The sequence below is a fragment of the Cebus imitator genome, unplaced genomic scaffold (genome assembly GCF_001604975.1).
Source record: "Cebus imitator isolate Cc_AM_T3 unplaced genomic scaffold, Cebus_imitator-1.0 Scaffold14, whole genome shotgun sequence".
NCBI lineage: Eukaryota > Metazoa > Chordata > Mammalia > Primates > Cebidae > Cebus > Cebus imitator.
Window position 1 is genome coordinate 1,432,266 of NW_016107329.1, and position 24,669 is coordinate 1,456,934.

A 24,669-nucleotide genomic window follows, 5' to 3' on the forward strand; every position below is an offset into this window, starting at 1 on the left:
ATTATTATTTTGTTATTTTTTTTTAGACACAGCTCCGAATTGACTCCTTCTTTAGATTAGCACAACAAGAGAAAGAAGATGCTAAGCGTATTAAGAGCCAGAGACTAAACAGAGCTGTGACATGTATGCTCAGGAAAGAGAGAGAAGCAGCAGCCAGTGAAATAGAAGCAGTTTCTGTTGCTATGGAGGAAGAATTTGAGATACTTGATAAGGCAAAAGGAAAAACCCAGAAGAGAGGCATAAAAAATACATCGAAAGCCTCATCAAGCCTGAAAAGAAAGAGGCTTTCAGATTCTAAAGGAAAGAATACATGTGGTGGATTTTTGGGGGAGACCTGCCTGTCAGAATCATCTGATGCATCTTCAAGTGAGGATGCTGAAAGTTCATCTTTAATGAATGTACAAAGGAGAAAAGCAGTGAAAGAGCCAAAAATCAATGCTTCAGATTTGCAGAACTCACTGAAGAAAGCTCCTGTGAAGTATGGAGGTGCGACCACCAGCAGCTCTAGTGATGACAATGGAGAGGAAGAGAAGATAGTCCTCGTGACTGCCACATCTGTGTTTGGGAAGAAAAGAGGGAAACTGAGACGTGTAAGAGGAAGAAAAAGGAAACTTAATTAAAAAAATATGTATCTTCTATAATTAGGTATGACAGCCTTTGTAATGAATTTGTTAAGACATAATAAAATTAACTGTATTTGCACAGTCTTTGTATTTAGTGTGTGGTTCTTAAAAATACAAATGCTAAATTTGATATTTATTTTTTAATGTTTTACTTTAGTGTTTTTTAGTTGAATATTTCAAGTATCATTGGATATTTTCTTGTATTCACAGGCTTTGTCTTTTCATGTTTTCATTATCTTACAATGTCTGATCCTTTCTGGCCACGTTTAGAAAATGAAAACGATTTCTATTGATCAGCACTCACTCACAATAGGCATTCCCTCTGACATTCAGACCTAGCTGAGAAGAAAGATATGCATGTTTCTTATTCCACAAAAGTGGCAGTTTTACACAGCTGTTTAGCCCTGCTGCCCATGGCTTTGCATTTTCCCTCAGGTTCCACTTAAAAGCATAGCAGGAGGGAACCTCACTGCTGGAACATATTTGAATATGTTTGCTGTGGTTTTAGTAAATAATTAGGAAACCTAAATGAGGCACATCATTCTACCTATGAGCATTAAGTGTATGGGAACCTCTGTACAATTATGTTTGGCTTTTAAACAAGACTTCACTTGACAGAAGCTGACTTGTGTGTAAATGGATTTGGAGGCTTGGAGCTAGAGTTGAACTGGTGTAGGTGGGTCAGCTTTAGGAGTGGCCTGCAGGGGTTGATTGTTATTGACAGTGTTTGTTCAGAGTGGACAGCCAAGGTTATTTTAAGATTGCTCCTGCAGAGACCTTTCCCAAGAACAATTCCCAAGCTCCCAGTTGCTTAAAGTTAAGAATGATTGGAGAATAGTGCTGCCAGTTCCTTTAAGCATGGGTTTGCTGCCTTTCCAAGTCTGTGTCTTTTTGGCATCTTTAGTATTTCCATCTTTCCTGACTTCTTCCCTCAGCCTTCAAATTGAAAATCATCACCAATGAAAACAAAATGCAAATAGATAACTTCCAGCAGTCTTTGAATGACTTCTGGATGTGTTGTTTTTTAGGCTCCCATTTGTGTTGACTTGTCAGCCAAACTTCTCCAGTACTTGGACTACAGCAGCTGCTTTTCTTTTGCACATTATTTCTTCCTAATTTCAAATACGTCTTCTGCATCCATCTTTCTTCTCTAGCAGCTTCCTTCTAAAGTCAATGATCATTTCCGCATAAATAAATCTTTTCCTCATGTTTCTTTTCTCTGGAGGAACTTGGAGCAGAACATTTTTGGAGGCAAGGGGAGGGGAACATTAACTTTTTCGTGTTTTTCTTATTTCTCAGAATTACTTGTTACTGGGAGTTTTCTACATATATGTTTTGTAGGTAGGATTACAGTCTTGCTAAAGAATTTAATTTGGTGCCTTTAGTAGACCTTTACATTTGTTTTGCACTGCATTAGCTGAGGGAAAGGATGAACCACTGTAAAAACAGATGCTCATATACAATGGTCCGAATAAACTAGAACATTATGTCTCTCTTGCTTAACAGTCTGAGCTGACGAAGCAGTTGTGTGCCATGAGGTCATTCAGTCCTGTGTTCAGCCAACCCTTAGGATGCTGTCTTGCCTAAGTGGTCAATACTGGGTGACTGCTTCATCTGCATTGCATCCTGCCAGAAGGGGAAAGTCCAGGGCAAGCAGAAAGTCTTAAGGGTGACTTGAAAAATCACTTCTCCCATCTTGTCTACATGGACTGAGCATATGGCCACAGCTAGATATATATGCTCAGAAATGGAATTTCTACCCAGTCTATGTGCCTAGAGAGAAGGGGAAATGGAAGGTCAGGACCTGAGAAACCTGTTCCATAACAATTATTTATATAAAAGTTAATATTATATCTTTTTTTTATCTCAATCCTGTGACCAAGACATAATGCTTTTACAAGGGGAGAAAGACTTTTAGAGACATTAACCAGTTTTGCCAAATTCACCCATGTAGTAGGTAAAACTTCTCACCTGAACCAAAATCTACTAACTCAAAATTTCAGGGTGCTATTTTACCTATAAAAGAGGTTTCCTGTTTAAAATACCAGCTGAACAAATTTTTCATTACTCACATCAAGTTGGTGTACCTAGAACTTACTTAGGATGATGATCATCATGTGCCTTTTTTATTATCTTCCAGCTCATTAGTATTTTGTTTAGCTTTATCTATACTTGCTCTTAAACCCATATATTATTTTATTTCATTTATTGTTATTTTTCAGTTCTATTTGACTCATTTTTATAGATTCCAGTTCTCTGGTGTACTTCTCCTTGTCATCTGTTTTTGAGCATCTTAATCACAGTTACTATAAAGTATGTCAAATAACTCCAATATCTGGGTCACCTATGAGTTTAATTGTATTGTCTGTTTCTTGGTATGCTTGGGTAAATTTTGACTGAATGTTGAACAGTCTATATGAAAAATTGTAGACACTCTGTATCTTCTGTAGGAATTCATTCAAGGTGGTGGCAAAAATATTAAAGGAAAAATAGTAGAGAAAGTTATATAGTCTGAAACCCTTTTAGAAGGCCTAAAAGTTTTTCCTAGTTTCAGTAGATGTTTCTGCTGAAAGCAGCCTAAATGTCCCCTACATTTAGTTAATAAGTAAAACAAATAGCCAAAGTAAAAAAAGTTTACCTAACTAACTTGTTTACTCATATAGTCTTAAAATTAACCTATAAGCCAGATAGCCATCTCAAGAAGTTAAAGATATTATCCTCTAATAGTGTTTGCTTTAAGCATCAGAACCTGTGCTTTAATCTCTTCACTCTAGTAGTGTTAACTCAAGCCTTTGTCAATTAAACTTTATTAAATAAATGCAAGTGTCTTTAGCTAGTAAAAGCCAGCAGCTGCTATCTGTTTACGGCACTCTCCAAAGAGTCTGTAAGCAGCCACAGTCCCTCAGCCGAAATAGCAAAGCATAATCTCTGTGTGTCAGTGTACTTTATTTATCCGTCCCTAAGTCAAAGTCTGCAAGACAAACCTCTGCAAAGTAGTGACCCCAACAGTTGGTCTGTCAGTCTTCCTGCAGAGAGGATTCCAAAATGTATTCTGACAGGCAGCAGAGGGGAAGATCACCTCAATGTAGCCAGCCAGAATCAACTGGATTCAAAGCTGGTTTGCAGTTTTTTCTGTAAGACTTTAACTTCTATTTTTCTCCCTCATTCCAGGAAAGTTGCTTTCCAGGACTACCCTGATGTTTCTTCTTTTGTGCTTGGATCTGCTTTTGTCACTAAATGCTTCAAAAATTAGCCTTTTGCCCTAAACAGCTTAAGCAGTAAACATTTTGAGTGAAAGGTCAGCACTAAGTGTCAGGCTTCTCTGTCCCTTTTACTGGGATCTTGGGCCCACAATTCTAGCTGTTTTGGCAGCCACAAACACTTCTTTTTTTTTTGAGTCAAAGTCTCACTCTGTCTCCAGATTAGAGTGCAGTGGTTCTATCTTGGCTCACTGCAACCCCCACCTCCTGAGTTCAAGTGATTCTCCTGCCCCAGCCTCCTCAGTAGCTGGGATTACAGGTGTCTGCCACCATGTCCAGCTAATTTTTGTATTTTTAGTAGAGATGGGGTTTCACCACATAGGCCAGGATGGTCTTGATCTCGACTTCGTGATTCACCCGCCTTGGCCTCACAAAGTGCTGGAATTACAGGTGTGAGCCACAGTGCCCTGCCACAAACACTCTTCTTTTGTCTCCACAGTTCTGTGAGATTGCCTGAAGCTCCGCTGCTATCCTTACAGGTGGTCCTTTCTTTGGCTTCCTCAAGAAACAGTAAAACAGCAATGCCTGGAATTGTTGGCTGCCTTCATAGCTATCTGATACTTTGTAACGGAGGCATGTTTGTGTGGTGTATGGGTGTGTATGTGTTTAAAAATCTGCTTTTCTCATTCTTAATAGAAGCTGAGGTCTGCTATAAGCTACTTACACCTGGAGGCAGAAGTCTATGTACTTCTTAAACAGTTCAGTATAATTTAAGTGATCATTGTCATCATGTTGGTTAAGATGCTTGAATTAGGTATTCTGCCTCTTAAGAGATCTAATAGGATTGCATGGTCTCTCCAAAAAATCTTTTAAAAACACGTTTTTTTATTCATCATTTATTCTTATTTTTTAAAAAGCCCAAAAGAGAGAGTAGCCTCTGCCCCATATTAACTTCCTATGAATAATAGTTTTTATTGTTTAGGACTTTGAACTTTCCAGAATGTTTTTACCTATAATATTCACCCCACAAATATAGGTTGTATGACTTTTATATCATTTTAAAAAGATTTTTATTTTTTTTTTGAGGCAGGGTCTTGCTCTGCCACCCAGGCTGGAGTTCAATGGTGCGACCACAGCTCACTGCAGCCTCCATTTCCTGGGCTGAATGATCCTCCTGCCTTGGCCCCCCAAAGCTTCCCAAAGGCTAGGGCACTCTGCCGATATATCCTTGTTTTATAGATGATGAAACCAAGAAACATACTAAGTAAATGGCTTAAAATCAATCTAATTTTAGGCAGGAATAACTGAAATCAGGCTTTCCAACTCCTAGCCCTTTCCAATACTTTAAAGTGACCTTGATTCAACTGTGTATACATCGTGGACCTGTAGTCACAGCCATAAGTTTAACTTTATAATATTGCTTGTATCGTTAACTCTGTAATTTTCTATGAAGGATCTTTCCAGTGGAATGGGAAATGTGTGCGTCCTCTGAGAGGCAAACCTACATGCACTTGGGCAGGTGCACAGGTGGACCTATATTTTCAGCCTACCCATTCAGTCTGAATAGGAAGGAATCATGCTAGTCTGATTCCTGGGTGCAGAGCAATACTGTACACATCCTGGTGTGGTTGTTGGCATCTTAAACAGTGTTCCCATGCAGGTAAGTGACAAGAAAAATACGTGGCCTTCATTTCCTGGTATATCATAGCCACGGAGTCTTAGAATATTTCTTAGCATCCAAGTTAAAAGCTGGATCACGCCCTCCAAATATTCATTGCTCACTTCCGGGAGTGGGTTGTACTCACTTCTAGCTCTGTTCATGAGACACTTAAGTGGGATATTCCTAGCCTTCTGCCCACTTATATGCCCGGAATACAGTTCCGGGCATTCCAGCCTCACTGCTGTATAACCAGAGGCACGGAAGCTGCAGCTGTCAGGATCTTAATCCCTTCTGCTTGGACTCGTTACCAGTATGTACAGTAGTAAACTGTGTGCTTTGGTGCTAGCCCTTCAGTCACTACCAGAGGTCTCAGCAGCAAAAACAAAAATTGTGGATGATGTGTTTTAACCTTCCAGAAACTCAGCTAATAGGTATGTCCAGGCTTTCCATTTAAATATCAGCCTGAAGGCAGGCACGTATAATGAAGACCTGTTTCTTTAATGGAAGAGATCTAAATTGGGAGCAAAGCATGTGACCAGTTTTGCTATCGTTTTAGCTATGTAGCCTCAATGACATAATTTAACCTTGGTTTTCCTGATTTGCAAACTGTAGGGAAAATAATAATGTCTTCTAACTTACTGAATTCTTCAGTAAAAGAAAATGTGGTGGCTGTGAAAAGTGCTTTGGGTTTCTTGGAAGAAAGGAGTGCTATATTAATGCACAGTAGTGTAATAGTTATTTGACCCCAAATTGGGGAGTAAAACATCAAATTGTTATTTTCTAAAGTTTGAATAACAGTTTGTTAAGTTTATTCAGATAATCTGCTCTATTTTAGAGGCATAAATAGTTCCTTCAGTTTTAAATATATTGGCTGTGATAGTATGGACTCTTTAAGGTAGACGCTGCTCAGAGATTATCTGGCAGTGAGGCTGTTTGACATTGCATGCGTGCTAATGATGGGAACAAGTGAACTTTCAATGTTTTAATCAATTTAATCGATTTTAGGATTGCTATCTTACTAGTCAATATGAAGATGATGGCTTTCTTTGTTACGTTTGAGGTAGTCTCTGGTGAAGAATATGTTTTCTTTCTCTAGTAGATTTTTAAGATTTCTGACTCCAGGAACCTTTGTTGTGATTTTAATTTGTTCCGCATAGTGTATAGATGGCTTTCTTAAGTCAGCTTTGTTAATGTATAATATTTTAATATCAATTTGTCTGCTATATTTGAAGTTAAACTTATTAGGAAAATATAAAAGCACTCCATACAGATTTTGAATTAATTATTACCATTTGATATTTTTAATGTATTGTCTATCTAGTTTTCAGGAAATGATAAAGAAAACATCAATGTATCGCCAACCATCCTTTCATTACTTGGACTCAGAAGCTCAAGAAGGTAAATCACTTTATGTTTATGTAACTTACCAATTCTAAGACGACAAACAACCAATAGAATATAAAGTCTTACCTTTGCAGTATTCATTAATGTCTTAAAGGGAGTTGGGACTTTTTTCAATGGCCTATTATGTCTTGGTTTATATTTGCAAGCCTGGAAACATCTTGAATAATGTTTAATGTCTACTACTATAGCACGATCTTGATGATATGTTCAAGATACTTTTTTCAGAATATGTTAAATATAAAGCCTTACTAAGCATATACAGGGTTTTTGATCTTTATAAGGAATACAGTTTTTTCTCAAGTGCTATATACTAAATGTATGATGTGATTTCCAAGTACATTTTATTTCAGATAAGAAGCTTTCAAGAGAGATAAAAATAGTTTTATGTAAAAACTAACTTTTTACTAGTACTTGGGTGAAAGGTGAATTTAGGCTATACAAACATCTGTAGCCTGAGTTTATGGTCCTTCTAACTATTAATTAGCGGCAAATACATAATGTAATTTGACCTCTGGATGTAAGGAGATTAAGTTTGAATTCTACTACCAGTGTGGTGATTTGAAATTGAACTACCATGTTTATATAGTCTTAAATATCAAGCGTGACTTTGCATGGGTTATGTGATATAACTGCCTGCATTTTCTTGAGATCAAAAGTACAGACGTACACTCTCGACAGACTAGAAAAATTGTTTTTATAGAGCAGTTGTAATACAAATCTAACTATCTTGATTTCTTTTATTCTCTCCTTATCTGCACACACTGTAGATGTTTTCTAAACACTATAGTCCTGGTTTTTCTGTTTTTGGCCATTCCAGGTGGCTTCTACCTAGGAGAGCATACCCTTCGGCCAAGAGAGCTGGGTGTATGCCCAGTGTTGGCAGTCTACCTGGCTTAAACACAAACAGTTTTACCAAGCGATTCTTGCAAACCTAACCATTTAAGTTGATCACTTAGAGAACCCAGCCATTTAGATGATTTGAATTAAGATGCAATTTCTGTGTGGTTTATGAATAAAATTACATCATTATCATTACCATTAGTAACAGCTCTTGGTTTCAACAGTGCAAAAGATAATTTGGCAAATTACAAAGGAAATGGAAGACGTTCAAGGTAAGGTTGAGATGGAACTAGGATTAAAATGTTTTACAACACGAACAAACACACTCTGTAATCATCTGTGTAGCCAATTAAAGTTTTAAAAATATGTTCACACACACAGAGCTAAGGGGATTAAGGATGTGCCCTTGGAGCAGATCAGGTGACATTTAGTTGGAAAGGCATCACCAAGTAGATGAACACTCAGTTCTCAAGTACTGAAGGATATTGACTTTTCCTGCCCTAAGTCTTTTATACTTAGAATCCTGTGCTTGGAAAGGATGGAGCAAACCCATAGCTTAATGCTCATATTTCCACACTGGCATGAAAATCCAAGAATTATAGGATGTCACTTATTTATACACAGGTTAAAATTAGGGCTATGGTGGGTGCTAAATATTCATGTGTTTCTAAGGCTATATTATAGTTGAAAATGTCTAAAACCTTACCCTCATTAACTATTCTAAATATTTATGTTGCCTGCCTCATACCAACAGCCTCTCTCCAGCTTTAGCACATGTAGCAATCTGTTATAGGACAGCGGGGTCACCTGAGGGCCTGAAGCCTTGGGGAAGATTCATCCTTGCCCAAAAGGCTCAGTGATTTCTGCTCACAATGACTCCCAAATCTGTCATATCTGCTGCTTACTAGACATCCTACTGACTACCTCGTGTGAATTTAGTGCCTTTAAGACATAGATGCCGAAATGGGGCTAAGCATGTAAGGGATTTATTGGGGGAAATGTTTGTGGAGAAAAAGGAAAAAACAGAAGTAGGCAAGGAGAGCCTACAGAGCCCAACGTGGGTCCAGTGCCCGTGAGAGGAGACAGCGAAGTCAGATTGGGTGGGAAGAGTCTCCACCTGCAACACAGTTCTGAGAAAGTCTCGGGTGGATCGATGAAAATCCCTGAGCAGGAGTTGCCCACTAGAGGAGTGTCCTAAATGGAACAGGAACCGGCTGGCTTGAGCAGGCAGCTCCAGGAGGAGCATGGTTTCCCAGGAGCCACAGGGGCAGCAGTGGGCAGTGTTGGGCAACGCTGCTCCTTGTGGCTGGTTTTCTTAATTTGAGTGGCACACCCAGAGTAATAGGTATTGAAAATAATTTTCCTTTGCTGATTTGCACCTCCACCTATATTTTCCATCTCAGTCAATGGTGACATCATTTTGCAGGCTACCCAGAAACCTGGAATCATGCTCATTTTCTCCCTTTCCTTCACGCCCTTCATTGTAACATCTCATTGATTTTACATCCCTGATAGGTTTCCCTACCACTTGCTCCATTTCCACCATCACTTGCCTTGATTCAGGTCTTCATTATCTCTGCTCCTGACTGCTGTTAACCGCCTTCTAATTGGCTGTCTCGCTCTGGGCCAACTCACTTTCTTTACCCTCTCTAGTTCTTTTTCCACACTGTAACCTGTACTGCATGATCTTTTAAAAATCCAAATCTTGTCACATTTGTCTGCTGCTGAAAATTCTTCAGTGCCTCATTATTTCCTATAGGATAAAATCAAGACTTCTTAGCATGGCATAATGTGTTTTATCTTGTGCTACTATCCTCATTTATTCTTTATTCTGGCTCTCAGGGTTTCCCAAGTTGGAGAATTGGTCTGGAAACTTTTTGCCAGTGGGCTTTTGCACGTGTTATTTCCTATGTATGACAGGCCTTCCCTTCTTTGATTTGACTGACAAGCTCATAATTAGGAAGGCTCAGATAATTCTTTCCTGAGCTCTCTGAGAGGTGGAACTTTCTATTTTTGAGTTGCCTACTGAAGCTTTTGTTATAGCACTTCTACTGAGCCTCTGTTACAGCACTTGGTCTGCCTTCTAATTCATAGTGCGCAGGTGCTTAATAAATGAGTGAATGAACGAATTAGCTATAACCTAAGCCTATTGGTTGACTTAAATTTGCTCATTAGCAACGATCTTGTATTTCTGATCATCAGTCAGTTGACTCCCTTCAGGACCTAATATGTTCTGCTCAAGGTATCACATTTAAAATTTTCAGGAGCATCTCCATAAATCTTTGCAGAGTTACATTAATGGGTAAAATGACTTTTATAAACAATATTGCATTAATACATATGGAAATTTATGTGAATAATTCCATCATTGTTTTAAGAAACCTATTGAACTAGAGTCCAAAGCAATATATTTAATATACTAGTTGGAGTACTATAGCATATATAATTACTAATATGAGAATAATTTAACACATTTTAAATATTTTAAAAGTAACATGAATAATTGTCTTCCAGATAAGACTAACATGTTTTCTATGTGTTGAATAAAAATAGCTCTTGAATATACCAGTCTACTTCAGATGTCTCCAAACCTCAGATTTGAATGTCAAGTTTGAATGTAATTGTTGCCCCTAGGGGAGGCATACCACCACTTTGAAAGCACACAAATTCATACTTAGCTCCTTGACCCAAGGCTACTGCCTTCATTTAGACTCTTGTCATTTTTCATCTAGCTTCTTCCAAAAGCCTTCTAATTGGCTAGTAAGGTCAGCAGTTCTTCAGCTACTGCTGTCAGATGAAGTTCTTAAATATCAAATCTGATCATGTCAATTCCTGTTCTAATAATCTTTATTGGCTCATCCTCACCTTATAGAACAAATGTCAATGTTGCACATAAATTTAATCCCAGCCTACTTCTTCAGGCTTATTTTCTCCAGTTCACCAATATGCACCTCGTGTAACACTGATTATAATTCCTAAAGACACAATCCCAAATGCCATGATCCTGAATGTCGAAATCCCCAAAGAACAAACTCCCTCACATCGAATTGAATTATCAAACCATAATTATAAATTTGGAATTGGGTGCAATCAAAACCTCTAAAAGTGGATTTCAAGGTGTTACCAACAGTTTCTTTTTCCGCTCAGCCCAATACTTTTGCCGGAAAATTCAGATGAGTGGATTGCCTGTGGAATATAGCAACAGGGAAAACTTTAGTCTAAAACGCATTATTTGTCTGCACTGGCAATTCCTTCCAGCTGATGAAATTCTATGAGCTCTTGATGAATTAAAGCCAGAATTGGCCTGATTCTGAAATAATTGTGTGCACAGTAGGATAAGAAGGCACACAATGGTTGTTGCTGTTTGATCACCAATATTGTTTCAGCCAAGTCTGTGGTCTGTATATGAGAGCATGAGCAATGGATTTCCATGTACCTAAAACAACATAAAATGACACAGAAGATGGGAAATTTAATAGGAAATGCTCGTGTCGGTGTATATTGAATCAAATTAGAATATTAAAAAGCACAGCGTCATGTAGAAAATCAATGTGAATGTATTCTTCAAGAAGAGCCACGTTCTAAAAGAAAAGAAACAGTTACTCATCTCCATGCAAGACTTCAGAATAGAGTTAATGATCGTGGAAGTCTCTGTGCATTTGCCCATGCTTTATCCCTGTAATACACTTTTTCATATATTGAATTTTCTTTTTAGTTTCTTTAGGAAGGTTTTTTGTTTTTTTGTTTATTTCCTTTTCTAAAGTTTTTTTTCCTCACCATTTTAAATCCTCAGCATTATTTTTTACAACTCACTATGCTATATGTTTCATCTTTGCATTTCCAAAACTAGAGGTATAAATTGTATGAGCTTTTAGAGAGTTCTAATTTGTTTTATATATTTTTTTAAATTTGATTCCATGAAAATACATTTTCACAATACTGACTTTGTGTGTAAGCATTGTGCGTATATGTAAAAGCTATGAAACTTCCCCCATAAATAAAGGGATTTTTTTTTCTGCATCTGTATTCGTGAAAGATAATATTTTTCAAGATCTCAGCTCTTTGGGAAACTGTATATGTGGTGGTGACCCATTATTTAATTTTAATTTTTTAGCGAGGGGGAGAGATCCCACTATGTTGCCCAGGCTGGGCTCTAGCAATCCTTTCACCTCAGCTTTCTGAGTAGCTGGTACTACAGGTGTGAGCCACCATATCCAGCTCCATTGTAGGTTTTCATCAGTTTCATCAAAAGACTTAGGTTGTCCATCAGAATATTTCAAGCAACCAAATTATATAAATGATTTCTTGATGAATACAGTTTGTCTACTCATGCTGTTATACCCGTGCAACTGTGGGTAGCACACCTGAGTGCTTATAATTGCAAAATTTTGTATATTATTATTGCTGATTTTATTGTATAAAGTGGCCCATGAAGTGTTCTGTTTTTATGTTTCTCAACTTTTTTAAAAATGAAAATATGTTTTAAAGAACTTTTAAAATTATTGCTATCAGAATTATGTATTTGGGATTTTGATCTTTCAGGATTCAACATTTGGGATTATGGTGTCAGAAATTGCCTTTTGGGATTCTGGCCCTAAACCTCTAGCCTTGCACCCTCGCTCCATGATCTTCTAACGGCTCCTGGGCTTAAATATCTCCTCTTTTATGATGCTTCTCCCAATTCAACCAACCAGTGGTGCTTCCTACAGCATTTTAGAAAGACCTGTTTTACAGCATTTATCGTTTCATTGACATTTGTTTGGTTGTTTGTCCCTTCCATGATCCCAGTAGCAAACGTGTATACAACTAAATTACGTTCTTTGTTTTTCCACTTGCATCCTGTGCAGTCTCAAGGAAAGATGCATTTTCTTTCTTTTGTAAAAACAAAATGTAGCATTGTTTGGTCTACTGGATTAGAGTTACAACCTCTGTACATTCTTGAAACTAAGCAGACCAGCAGACAGAGAATATTTGTTGAATCTTCTCAGGAGGGTCCAAAACCTTGGCATTACTGAGGTTTTCAGAATTATATCTTTTAAGATAAACCTATGACCATTTACTAATCTGAAAATATCTTCAACTTTTTAAATCTGTAGGCATTTCTAAGAAGCACATGGCATTCATCTTTGAATAGAAGATTCATTTGAATGACAGTTTCTTTCATTTAGTAGAGGGGATTTTACTTTAAATTTTGCTGACAGGTTTTCATGACAGCCCTTAAATGGAAGCTTGAATTCACTTGTCATAGCTGTTAAAGAGTTGGGGTTTTTTTTGGTGGGGGGAGTGCATTTCTGTGATCTGGCCCTTCCATTTATTATTACTATTATTGACCTTAAAAGTATGAAAAAGAAGAATTTAGACAAAGCCTCTATTTTTGAAGGCTTGCTGTAATCCAGCACTGACGTCAATTTGCAGCTGAATTTTCCTCTTAAGAAAATCATCATCATAATGTGGCAGAATCTTGCTACTTTTCACTTTATACTTGGAACCCCTTTAATTCTCAGGAGAACAAGAGCACCTGGTAAATTTTATTCACTATCAGCAAAGACTGAATAGCAGGAAAATGGTGTTAAGACTTTTCTTGTATCAAAAAGCATTAAAATAGATAAGCCCAAGATAGCAACATAATTGTAATACTCTGCCTTGATTATGTTTTATTTACAATCTATTTTAGTATTTGTGTTTTAATATTAAATTCATCAATAAGTGTTCTAAAACAATAGTAGGTAGCTTTTTTCTAAAGGTGCAGTTATCAGAAGTTTTCTGCGTTTCATGTAGGGAAACTGATATGCAGAATCTTGTGTAACATTATCTGGTGTTTGCTATTTGTCTTGGGGGCTAAGTGCTAGATAATGAGGAAAGAATATATGTGGAAAAATTATTCTTCAGAAATGTATATTAGAATTCCATTGTATGACAATGCTATTAATATTTGCAGGAAATTGCTCTTCAAATCTTAAAAGCCAGATTATCTACTAATTCATTAATTTTCTCAATATTCGACTCATATTCAACAACTAAGCATGCAGTTTAAGGGACATGTTCTTTGTAAATTATTTGGAGCATAGACTTTTCCTTTTTTATTACAAGGCAGCTGTAGGAATGCCTTTATAATAGTACAGCTCTTTCCATTAGATTCTAGTTTAGAGATTCTTATTATCAATCTTGAAATGGGTGGTGTTATTGTTAGAGCTTAATATTAAACATATCTTGATTTAAGTAAATAATTACTATTTAAACTATCACCTTAAGGCCAGGTGCGCTGGCTCATGCCTGTCATCCCAAAACTTTTGGAGGCTGAGGCGGGAGGATCACTTGAGCTCAGGAGATGGAGACCAGCTTGGGCAACATGGTGAAACTCCATCTCTACTAAAAAAAAATACAAAAATTAGCCAGGCATGGTGGCTCATGACTGTAGTCACTGCTACTCAGGAGGCTGAGGCATGAGAATTGCTTGAACCCAGGAGGCGGAGGTTGCAGCGAGCCGGAATTTTGCCACTGCACTTCCTGGATGATAAAGCCAGATTCTGTCTCAAAACAAACAAACAAACAAAAAAACCCAAGAACAACAAAAAGCACAAAAACTATTGCCTCAAAATCTTTAAATAGAAGGTCACACTGGAAACAGTAAGCAATGTTTTAAGATGGAAATAATTATGTGTTTATGTGTGTATGTTTGCTTTTAAAATTTTACATATTTACTTCTAGACAAATTATTATTTTTTTCTTGTCATAATTTCATTTTGATCATCATTCCTCCAATAGAAATTTTATCATTTCATCAGCATAGTACTTACAAAGAGCATATTCCCTTTTAGACAAATTATTTTAAGCAGCCAAGTTTAGTTTATTTTGGTTTCATGCTATAAATTATGCTAATTTATGAGGATTACTTCTTATTGGATGCTTGTAGTATTCATATAATATTTAAATGCAAAGCCAAATATTAATATAAAGCATTATCAATTAAATTTTATTCCACCTGATAATGCTTTCTGTGATACATCATCATCTTAGCTGTGTAACTGATTTTGCATTACCATTTATGAGTGATACAGTTGTGCTCTTTCAAAAGTGTATATGCAATTAGCAGTGGTTATATTTGTTTCATGAAATCTCTTTGAAGGTCCTTTGTTTTAGGAGTGTAAGTAGTTTTCAATTATAATATATTTATATATTTTAAAATCTCATTTTCATATGAAGATAAAGATGTGGTCATTCTTAGAAAGAAGTAACTCTTCAGAAGGAGACAGTCAAAAGCCAGAAATGTATTTGTTATCCCTTTGTAGTTGTTAGGACAGCAGCACTAATCTGGCCAACTAACCTTTCAAAGAACATGCAAAGTCAAAGATGTCAGGTTGTATCAGTAAATATTCACTGGCAAAGTTTTTATATCAAAGACTGGAACTTTCGAAGATGCTCCTGGGACTTAGTGTACTCTAACATCTATTAATCCCTGATACCTTAGGTGACTTGTCATAGAAGTGCCACATTTACAAGTGGTATGCAAGGAGGCCCACGAGGACAAATACAGTTAAAGGTCAAGGAAGCAATTAATATTCTCTACTTTTCCCTAAAGAACTTCCACAGCAAACGTTGCCCTCCCTCTGCACCCCCAATCTTAGCAAGGCAAGTGCATATAGTGAAATGGAAGTTAAAGTTCAAATGAAACACATTAACAATATTATTTGGTTCTTAGAGCTCTTCCTGAATGTGAATGCATACAGTTGTTTAAGGTGAAGCACAGTGAAAAATATTAGAAGAGATGGCTCTTACTGAAGAATACCAAATTTCTGTTTCTTTGCTTCCCCTGCATCTCTGTAAAGGGTAAATTTTGCCATAGTGGTAGAAGTTGGTGGTAGGCTGGTCCCTTCTTGTGGGGTGTGGTTAAGTTTTAGTTCTTTTGAGGAGTATATGATGCTGTTTTTATTCTAAGCAGGACACACACATACAGACACACACACAAACACGTACATGCACCCCAACCTTCTATTTTCTAGTCCTTCAAATTTTGAAAACTCTTTTGTGTTCACTCAAGTCTTTTCTTCTTTTTGATGAACATGTTGAACTCCCCAAAACTGTCCTTAGAAGGCTGAGTTTCAAGATTTCTCACTTCCCAGTTGCTACAATTTCTCAGTGTCCCTCTAAAGTGGGCCTTCCCTAACTGGATGTCCAAGTATAATCTGACTGGTGTAAAATAAGTCCTCTACCTCCCTGATTTTAGAAATTATATATATATTTATTTATTTTATTGCATTTTATATTTTGGGGTACATGTGAAGAACATGCAAGATTGTTGCATAGGTACACACGTGGCAGTGTGATTTGCTGCCTTCCTCCCCATCACTTATATCTGGCATTTCTCCCCATGCTATCTCTCCCTAACTCCCCACCCCCCACTAACCCTCCCCTATTTTCCCCCAACAGACCCCAGTGTGTAGTGCTCCCCTCCCTGTGTCCATGTGTTCTCATTGTTCAACACCCGCCTATGAGTGAGAACATGCGGTGTTTGATCTTCTGCTCTTGTGTCAGTTTGCATTGGCAACAAAAGCCAAAATAGACAAATGGGGCCTAATCAAACTCCACAGCTTCTGCACAGCAAAAGAAACAGTCATTAGAGTGAATCGGCAACCAACAGAATGGGAAAAAATTTTTGCAGTTTACCCATTTGACAAAGGGCTGATATCCAGAATTTACAAAGAACTAAAACAGATTTACAAGAAAAAAACAAGCCCATTCAAAAGTGGGCAAAGGATATGAACAGATACTTTACAAAAGAAGACATACATGAGACCAAAAAACATATGAAAAAATGCTCATCATCACTGGTCATCAGAGAAATGCAAATCAAAACTACATTGAGATACCATCTCACGCCAGTTAGAATGGCGATCATTAAAAAATCCGGAGACAACAGATGCTGGAGAGGATGTGGAGAAATAGGAACACTTTTACACTGTTGGTGGGAGTGTAAATTGGTTCAACCATTGTGGAAGACAGTGTGGCGATTCCTCAAGGACCTAGAAATAGAAATTCCATTTGACCCAGCAATCCCATTACTGGGTATATATCGAAAGGATTATAAATCATTCTACTATAAGGACACGTGCATACGAATATTCATTGCAGCACTGTTTACAATAGCAAAGACCTGAAACCAACCCAAATGCCCATCGATGATAGACTGGACAGGGAAAATGTGGCACATATACACCATGGAATATTATGCAGCCATCAAAAAGAAATTATATTTTTAATGTGAGCTACTTGCACTGATTTTTTGATGGCCATATTAAACTTTGAGTCATATTGAGCCTGTGGCCAAGTAAATGTATATATCTGTCCCCACCCCTTATACAGTGCTGCTAAACTCAGGCTGAATACCATCTTTAGACTTACTAAATTTCACATTGCTAAGGCCAATCCATTGTTATAACTCAAGATATTCTGCATCACATTTAGTTTTCTATTATACTTGTCCTCATCACGTTTATATATTCTGAAAATTTTATAATTGTAATGTCATCAGTTAGTCAAACCATTGACAAAACTGTTCATCGAGGCAAAGCTGAGAACACACCATTTATGAGAAATGTCTATCCAAGTGGGCACCAATGCCGAGTGCCTTGAGAATACTGGGGAAAAGCACTTTCATCCAATCCAACAATTCTTCACAGGGTTGCCATGAGATACCACATTTGTGTCTGTGTAGTTCTAATTTTTCCAAGGTTAGGGACCACGTCTATTTGGCTAACTACTGTATTCCATCATCCAGCACCATGCCTGGCACACAGAACAATTGCAATTGCACTGTGTCGCCAATATGAAGAGTTGGGTTCTTTTTTTTTCAATATTAATTTTCTTTATTATTATACTTTAAGTTCTGGGGTACACATGCAGAATGTGCAGATTTGTTACATAGGTATACACATGCCATGGTGGTTTGCTGCACTCATCAAATCATCATATACATTAGGTATTTCTCCTAATGCTATCCCTCCCCTAGCCCCCCACCCCACAACAGACCCCAGTGTGTGATATTCCCCTCCCTATGACCATGTGTTCTTGTTCTCATTGTTTAACACCCACTTATGAGTGAGAACATGTGGTGTTTGGTTTTCTGTTCTTGTGTTAGTTTGCTGAGAATGATGGTTTCCAGCTTCATCCATGTCTCTGCAAAGGACATGAACTCATCCTTTTTTACGGCTGCATAATATTCCATGGTATGTATGGGCCACATTTTCTTTATCCAGTCTATCATTGATGGGCATTTGGGTTGGTTCCAAGTCTTTGTGATTGTGAATAGTGCTACAATAAACATATGTGTGCATGTGTCTTTATAGCAGAATGATTTATAATCCTTTGAGTATATACCCAATAATGGGATTGGTGGGTCAAATAGTATTTCTGGTTTTAGATCCTTGAGGAATTGCCACACTCACTGTCTTCCACAATGGTTGGACTAATTTACACTCCCACCAACAGTATAAAAGCATTCCTGTTTCTCTACATCCTCTCTAGCATCTGTTGCTTCCTGACTTTTTAATGATTGCCATTCTAACTGGCATGAGATGGTATCTCATTGTGATTTTGATTTGCATTTCTCTAATGACCAGTGATGATGAGCTTTTTTCCCCCGCCATATGTTAGTTGGCTGCCTAAATGTCTTCTTTTGAGAAGTGTCTGTTCATATACTTCTCCCACTTTTTGAAGGGGTTGTTGTTTTTTTTCTTGTAGCTTTAAGTTCTTTGTAGATTCTGGATATTTGCCCTTTGTCAGATGGAGAGATTGCAAAAACGTTCTCACATTCTGTAGGTTGCCTTTTCACTCTGATGATAGTTTCTTTTGCTGTGCAAAAGCTCTTTAGTTCTTATATTCCATCACCAATCTTTTTCTTATTCTAGACAAACTGATTGGTGGCTCTTAAAATATATTGCTTTAAAAAAATATATCAGTTATTTTTGTTGCATGTAGCACTACAGAAGTAGATAGTTGTGACTTCAACTTCCATAAAAATAAGAAAGATATTGCCACCCTGATAAATGGAAATATTAACTTACATTGTGAGTCATTTTCAAACAGTTTACCTTATGAATTTTCTCCTAAAGTCAATTTCTGCTTAGACTAAGCAGAAATGCTGTATTTCCATCAGGTTCTTTTCTCTTTTCACGGATTTATTAATACAATCTTTACCTTTTTCTTTTCCTTTCAGAGACCAGAGAAGACTATGATGACAAGCAGGTGGTCACAGAGATCATGGCAAGATGTTTTATTCCGACTGTGATAACAAATATTTCCTGGGAAATCTTTCATTTTATTGGTCATGAGATTCGAATTACTGAGGCCATGGATTGTTATGGTGCTGTTGTTTGGCCATCGGTATAATTTCATACAGAATTTGTTACATTCTAATTATTTTTCCAGCCAGTTTTGTTAATTATTATGGTTTATTTGGAAGAAGAAAACAGGTTCCATACCTCTTCTTTGTGACCTCAAATGATGCTACACTTTAGAAATCATATGATTGGGAAATTACTTCTCCCAATTAATTCTATAATTAATTCTATTTTTTTTTTTGAGATGGAGTATTGCTCTGTAGCCCAGGATGGAGTGCAGTAGTGTGATCTCAGCTCACTGCAACCTCCGCCTCCTAGGTTCAAAAGATTCTCCTGCCTCAGTATCCCGAGTAGCTGGGACTACAGGTGTGCACCACCACACCCAGCCGTTTTTTGTAATTTTAGTAGGAATGAGTTTCACCATGTTGGCCATACTGATTTCAAACTCCTTGCCTCAAGTAATCCATCCATCTCCATCTCCCAAGGTGCTGGGATTATAGGCGCGAGCCACCACATTGGGCCACAATTAATTCCATTACAACTTTATCAAAATTTGTAGGATTAGCAAAGGATGTTGTTTACTTCTTCAGTTTTAAAAATAAGAGTTTAGAGTAGTAAACATTTTTATTTCCCCTTTTATTAGCTCCATTTGAGTTCAACAATTACAATGAAGTCTTTATGAGTCTCACATGTATGATGTCCTCAAAGACCCCCTCTCCTTTACCAACTGTCCCATGAAGAGTAGTGGACTCACCACCCCACCTGCCCCAATTCCACACACTACTTGGAAATGACTAGTATTATCAGAAGTTGCTTCCTTTCAAAATGATCCAACCTAAGCAACTGAATTCCATATTTTTAGTTATCTCTTTTTTTCCTCCCAATAATCTCCAAAGAGTTTTTCTAGCAGAAATGTTGACTCTCTCAGAGGATGTAGTTTTGTTGACATTTTCTGGAGTGATGTACAGGTACACACATGAATACACTCACCTACTCACATGTGCGTGCAGACATACCATAACATTAGCGGCATATTTATCCAATACAGTTTAATTTACTTTCTGTTATTATTTGCCAGGCACCCATTTTTTCTTTTTTCAAACTTTCATAGGCCCTTGTTCTATGCTATTTCCTGGAAACAAATGCAAAGCAGTATAATATGGTTGACAAAAACGTGATTGAAATTGGAGCTGGAACAGGGCTAGTCTCCATTGTGGCAAGTTTACTTGGTAAGTGAATATTTTTGATTGGGTAGGGGGAATGCCAGATAATTTAATGACAGATAACATTAGTTGTTTTACTATCCAGTGTACTATGACCTGCGCCTATCTGTGACTCCTTAACTGTTTGAATGGGCTTCATCCAGAAACTACAGATGTTAAAGTCTCCTTACTTGTTTCTTTCATAGTTTTCTGTGTTAAGTTGTGTTAATTCTTCTTGGGGAATACTGTCACAAGCCTTAGATGGAGTGTTCTAAATAGGAGGTGCATGGAAGCATTCTGGTTGCAAGGGGAGAAATGTGAAACAGGCAGAGACAGATTCTATTGCTGCTGATTCAGATGTGCTTTAGATTTTAGTGCCATTTCAGTGTCACCATGTAGCTGTAGATTCCTTTTGAGTTTTGAAGCACTATGCTTTTATGAAAAAGCACCTGTTAGAATAGGGACAGAGTATTAGGAATCACATAAAAATCACACATCTGCTTTTATTTTTAGGTGTTTGTGTTTGAATTTGCTTTCTTAGTTCACAGTTCATCTCCATTCCTTTTTTTTTTTTTTTTTTTTTTNTTTTTTTTTTTTTTTTTTGAGATGGAATTTTGCTCTGTTGCCCAAACTAGAGTTCAGTGGCATGATGTTGGCTCACTGTAATCTCCGCCTCTTGGGTTCAAGGGATTCTCCTGCCTCAGCCTCCATGAGTAGCTGGGACTGTAGGCACGCACCACCACGACCAGCTAATTTTTTGTATTTTTAGTAGAGATGGGATTTCACCATGTTGGCCAGGATGGTTTCGAACTCCTGACCTCATGTGATCCACCTGCCTCAGCCTCCCAAAGTGCTGGGATTACAGGTGTGAGCCACCACACCCTGCTTATCCTCATTTTTTTTTTTTTTTTGTGATCCTGAGTTCTCTCACCAGCATCTTTTCTAACTAAGCATGTGATAGTTTTTAGTGTATGCCTGAGCCCGTTTCAGTTGTCTTTTTGTTATTGTTGTTATCTATCTCATTGTCTTAGTTTAACTCCTTCTCTGATGCCCACTACCCAGATCCATCCTGATTTCCTTGATCTTCAGATGTGCACACATGTCACTCTAAAATCTTGAGAGGAATTTAACATTTAGCAATTTACAACTTTCAAATACTAGATATTTGTAAGACCTTTGAAATCTTCTCCGATAGATATATTTTTAAAGTTGCTTTGTCCTAATATTGTTTTCCAAAGTCACTATTCCATTTAGTAAGGATAGGTCAGAGTCACTATTCGATTTATACCTGAAAGCCTGGCTTAGGAGCAGAATTTTTGCTTTGGGGAGTGGGTCCCTTGAGTTCACTTGTCTAACTTGAACAAATATTAAAAGATAGAAACTTTGTTTAGTCAGTATTCTGAAAGTTGTAGTGTTTATCTCTCTAGACATAAAGATATTAAGTATAAGAGAGAGTTTACATTCAATATGGGCAACGGTGTGTTCCTGACCCTGAGATTCAAAAAAGATTTGTTGAAAATGATAGACCCACCCATCGTAGAATGTAAAAGCTTCTATGTCTGTATGATAGGCATATTCCCCTCCCATTTTAATATTTTCACAAAATACAATTGATGCCAAGAGATTCGTGGTATTGGCGCTGAGGAGTATCTTCTGATTTGGTCTGAGCTGAACTAAAGTTCTCTTTCATTTCTGCTTTCCCATTCTTTATCTGGTCTGCTTTTCTGATGCTGCAGAATTGGCCAATCCTAGATTTATTTGCAGATTATTTTCAGGCTTTGCTACTGCTCAAAATTAACTTTAGTGACCAAATTTCTACATATTTACTTCTGCCATATTTCTTCCTGAAAAAGCCACTATTTAGTTTTATCTTGGAAATTGTTTACATCTTCATCTATCACCAGTAGCTTTATGAACCCTATAGATGTTGTGACTAGGTTTTAAGCATCTTTTGGTGGGAAGATTTACGCTTGTGCTGGGTCAAGTTGAAAACCTGAGCGCCAGCACGGACGTCAAGATACTTTCCACAAATGCCATTGAAAAGTCTTCTTTCCTCCCCCTGCTTCTCACATGAACACTTCCTGTTCAACTATGGGATGTCCGATGTTACCTACACTCATTTGGTCTCACATGACTGAGGCTCAGAATTCTTTTAGGGAGGTACCTATTCTTTCATCATTCCAATGAGGGTGCCAAATATTTTGACTTTCCCTTTCTCTCCTGGTATGTAGTAGGTAAATAGGAAAACAGCAACAACAGTAACAGCAAAACATACCAGAACAAAAGAGCAGGAGAACATAAAAAATGCAGTGGTACGCAAAAGTATCATGGGTCTCTCTCTCTCTCTCTCTCTTCTTTTTTTATTTAAGCAGAGGCACATAGCTGCCTTAGCTCCATTTGAAAGGGATTCCCTTTCTGTGTATAGTTACTAACCAGTCTTTTTGGAGGTACTAACAGTTGTGCAGCATTGCAAAGTGCATGTTGGCTTGAAGCTTTTGACTGTTCTACCTTATCCCACGAGGGTTACTTTCTCTGCTGTCCTTTGTTTCACAGGTGCTCATGTGACAGCCACAGATTTACCCGAATTACTTGGAAACCTGCAATATAATATTTCCCGAAACACAAAAATGAAAAGCAAGCATTTGCCGCAGGTTAAAGAACTCTCCTGGGGTGTAGCGTTAGATACAAGCTTCCCCAGATCTTCTAATAATTTTGACTATGTTTTGGCAGCAGACGTGGTCTACGCTCATCCGTTCTTGGAAGAGCTCCTCATTACCTTTGACCATCTGTGCAAAGAAACCACCATCATCCTCTGGGCCATGAAATTCAGGCTGGAGAAGGAAAATAAATTTGTAGATAGATTTAAGGAGTTGTTTGACCTGGAGGAAATTTCCAGTTTCCCCAGCCTGAATATTAAGTTGTATAAAGCTGTGAAGAAAAGCCAGAGGAGGATATGACATCCTCGATGAGGACATGGAAATGCTAAGGCAATTTTTAGCAGATAATCACTTTAAAGAAAACCCTGCATAATCTCCTGTGCCACTGAGATTCCCAAGGGGAAATACACAGACACACATGCACACACATACCCCACTATGAGAATAGAAGATAGTTTCACAAATTTGCCTCACCTTGGGCAGTAATTTTTCCATATACTGCACGTGAGTCTGTAGGACTAGTTTGTCCCTCTCAGCACCCAGGCCGTGAGCCTGCCTTCCACTCATGTAGTAATAGGGGCTCTTGACCAAGTCACACTGTGTCGTCATTGCCTGCTCTCATTCCTTACATCACAATTTATTATTTTAATCAATGGTGCAATTATTATTTTTAATGTATAATCACAAAATGATAGTTTTTAATGATATCTCTTCAGTGAACATTGTTATTAATTCTTTTAAATATAAGCTTATGTGATTCTTTCTTTAGAAATGAGGAAATTGACTACAGTGGTATCTGCAAATAAATCTGAACAGGCAGATACATAATATAATGGTAAATCTCAGACTTTTGTGGTTTTTGTGAGTGCCAGCTTATAGGTGGCCTATCATCTCTGCCTGGCAGAGTAGGCTCCTAATCTAACCTCTGAAATCAGTCAAGCTTGTGGATTTGAGGTCATGGACGTTTTATTCTACCAAATGAGAAATGAATGAATGCAAACAAATATTGTTGAGATTTTGGAGAAGTTATTGTTTTGTTTTAAGCCAACTACCATTATTTTGTATCACAGAAACAGACATAAGTATAAACACTTTGAGTTAAAATACACGTGAAAAGATTTAGGTCTCTGATCTCAGATAATTAGACATATACAGTAGTTGGTTTTAAAGTTTAAAGCTCTTTTGATGAACATATATACATCTAGATATTTGAAATACTATGTGATTTTTTTTTCACATAGGCTTTCCTTAGAGACTGGAATAAAGTCTGTAGTAATTGAAGTCAGTGCAAAAAGAGCAAAGAATTAGGATTCTGTACTATGTAACCACCCAGAGGACACTGGTTGGCAATTACTCTGCCGTGTCTGCAGCAACATTTTTTAGGCTGTTACTGGGCCCTCGGGGTGATACTTTCCTTTCTAGAATTAGTCCTTTCTGCTTTGCTGAAAGTTTTCTGTCCACTCCAGGCTGAGTATAGTTGAAAAGAATATTTTCTAGGACTCTGATCAGTAAGTCAGGATATAAATATACTCCAGTGTATTTTTTATTTTTAGTACTTGTAGTTCATAGGACCAATATTTACATGGTTCTTTGCCATTTTCACAGTCTGTTACTTACATAAAGTCATTTAATCCTCAATCATTCTAAGAGGTAGAAGCTATGTTATCCGTACTTCACAGATGAAGAAACTAAGGCTGAGATGACCTCAGGCTACACATCTGCAGAGTGGCAGTGCTAGGACATTCAA

General features: G+C 37.5%; 2 protein-coding genes across 3 annotated transcripts in view; both read left to right on the top strand.

Moving 5' to 3' along the window:
- Nucleotides 1-707, top strand: part of ERCC5 (ERCC excision repair 5, endonuclease) — a 35,168-nt gene extending 34,461 nt beyond the window's left edge. The window contains exon 15 of the mRNA XM_017501450.1: nt 27-707. Within this exon, the coding sequence (XP_017356939.1) occupies nt 27-620 (594 nt within the window). The 3' untranslated portion in view covers nt 621-707. The remainder of the gene's footprint in view (nt 1-26) is intronic.
- A 3,487-nt stretch (nt 708-4,194) lies between these two features.
- On the top strand, nt 4,195-23,762 carry LOC108284673. Of its 2 annotated transcripts, XM_037728996.1 has the most exons (6): nt 4,195-6,206; nt 6,805-6,881; nt 18,940-19,106; nt 19,960-20,031; nt 20,175-20,292; nt 22,819-23,762. In XM_037728996.1, the coding sequence occupies exons 2-6, from the start codon at nt 6,815-6,817 to the stop codon at nt 23,220-23,222; spliced, it is 828 nt and encodes a 275-aa protein (XP_037584924.1). In that variant the 5' UTR covers nt 4,195-6,206; nt 6,805-6,814; the 3' UTR covers nt 23,223-23,762. The 2 variants fall into 2 exon arrangements, with proteins under 2 accessions (XP_037584924.1, XP_017357034.1); XM_017501545.2 differs by lacking the exon at nt 19,960-20,031.
- Nucleotides 23,763-24,669: the final 907 nt, after the last annotated feature.

Excerpts from the sequence above, each read along its gene's own strand:
- LOC108284673 (XM_037728996.1), top strand. The coding sequence starts at position 6,815 with ATGATAAAGAAAACATCAATGTATCGCCAACCATCCTTTCATTACTTG. Across the intron at positions 6,882-18,939 it reads GGACTCAGAAGCTCAAGAAG|AGACCAGAGAAGACTATGAT; the intron begins GTAAATCACTTT and ends TTTTCCTTTCAG. Across the intron at positions 20,293-22,818 it reads CATTGTGGCAAGTTTACTTG|GTGCTCATGTGACAGCCACA; the intron begins GTAAGTGAATAT and ends TTTGTTTCACAG.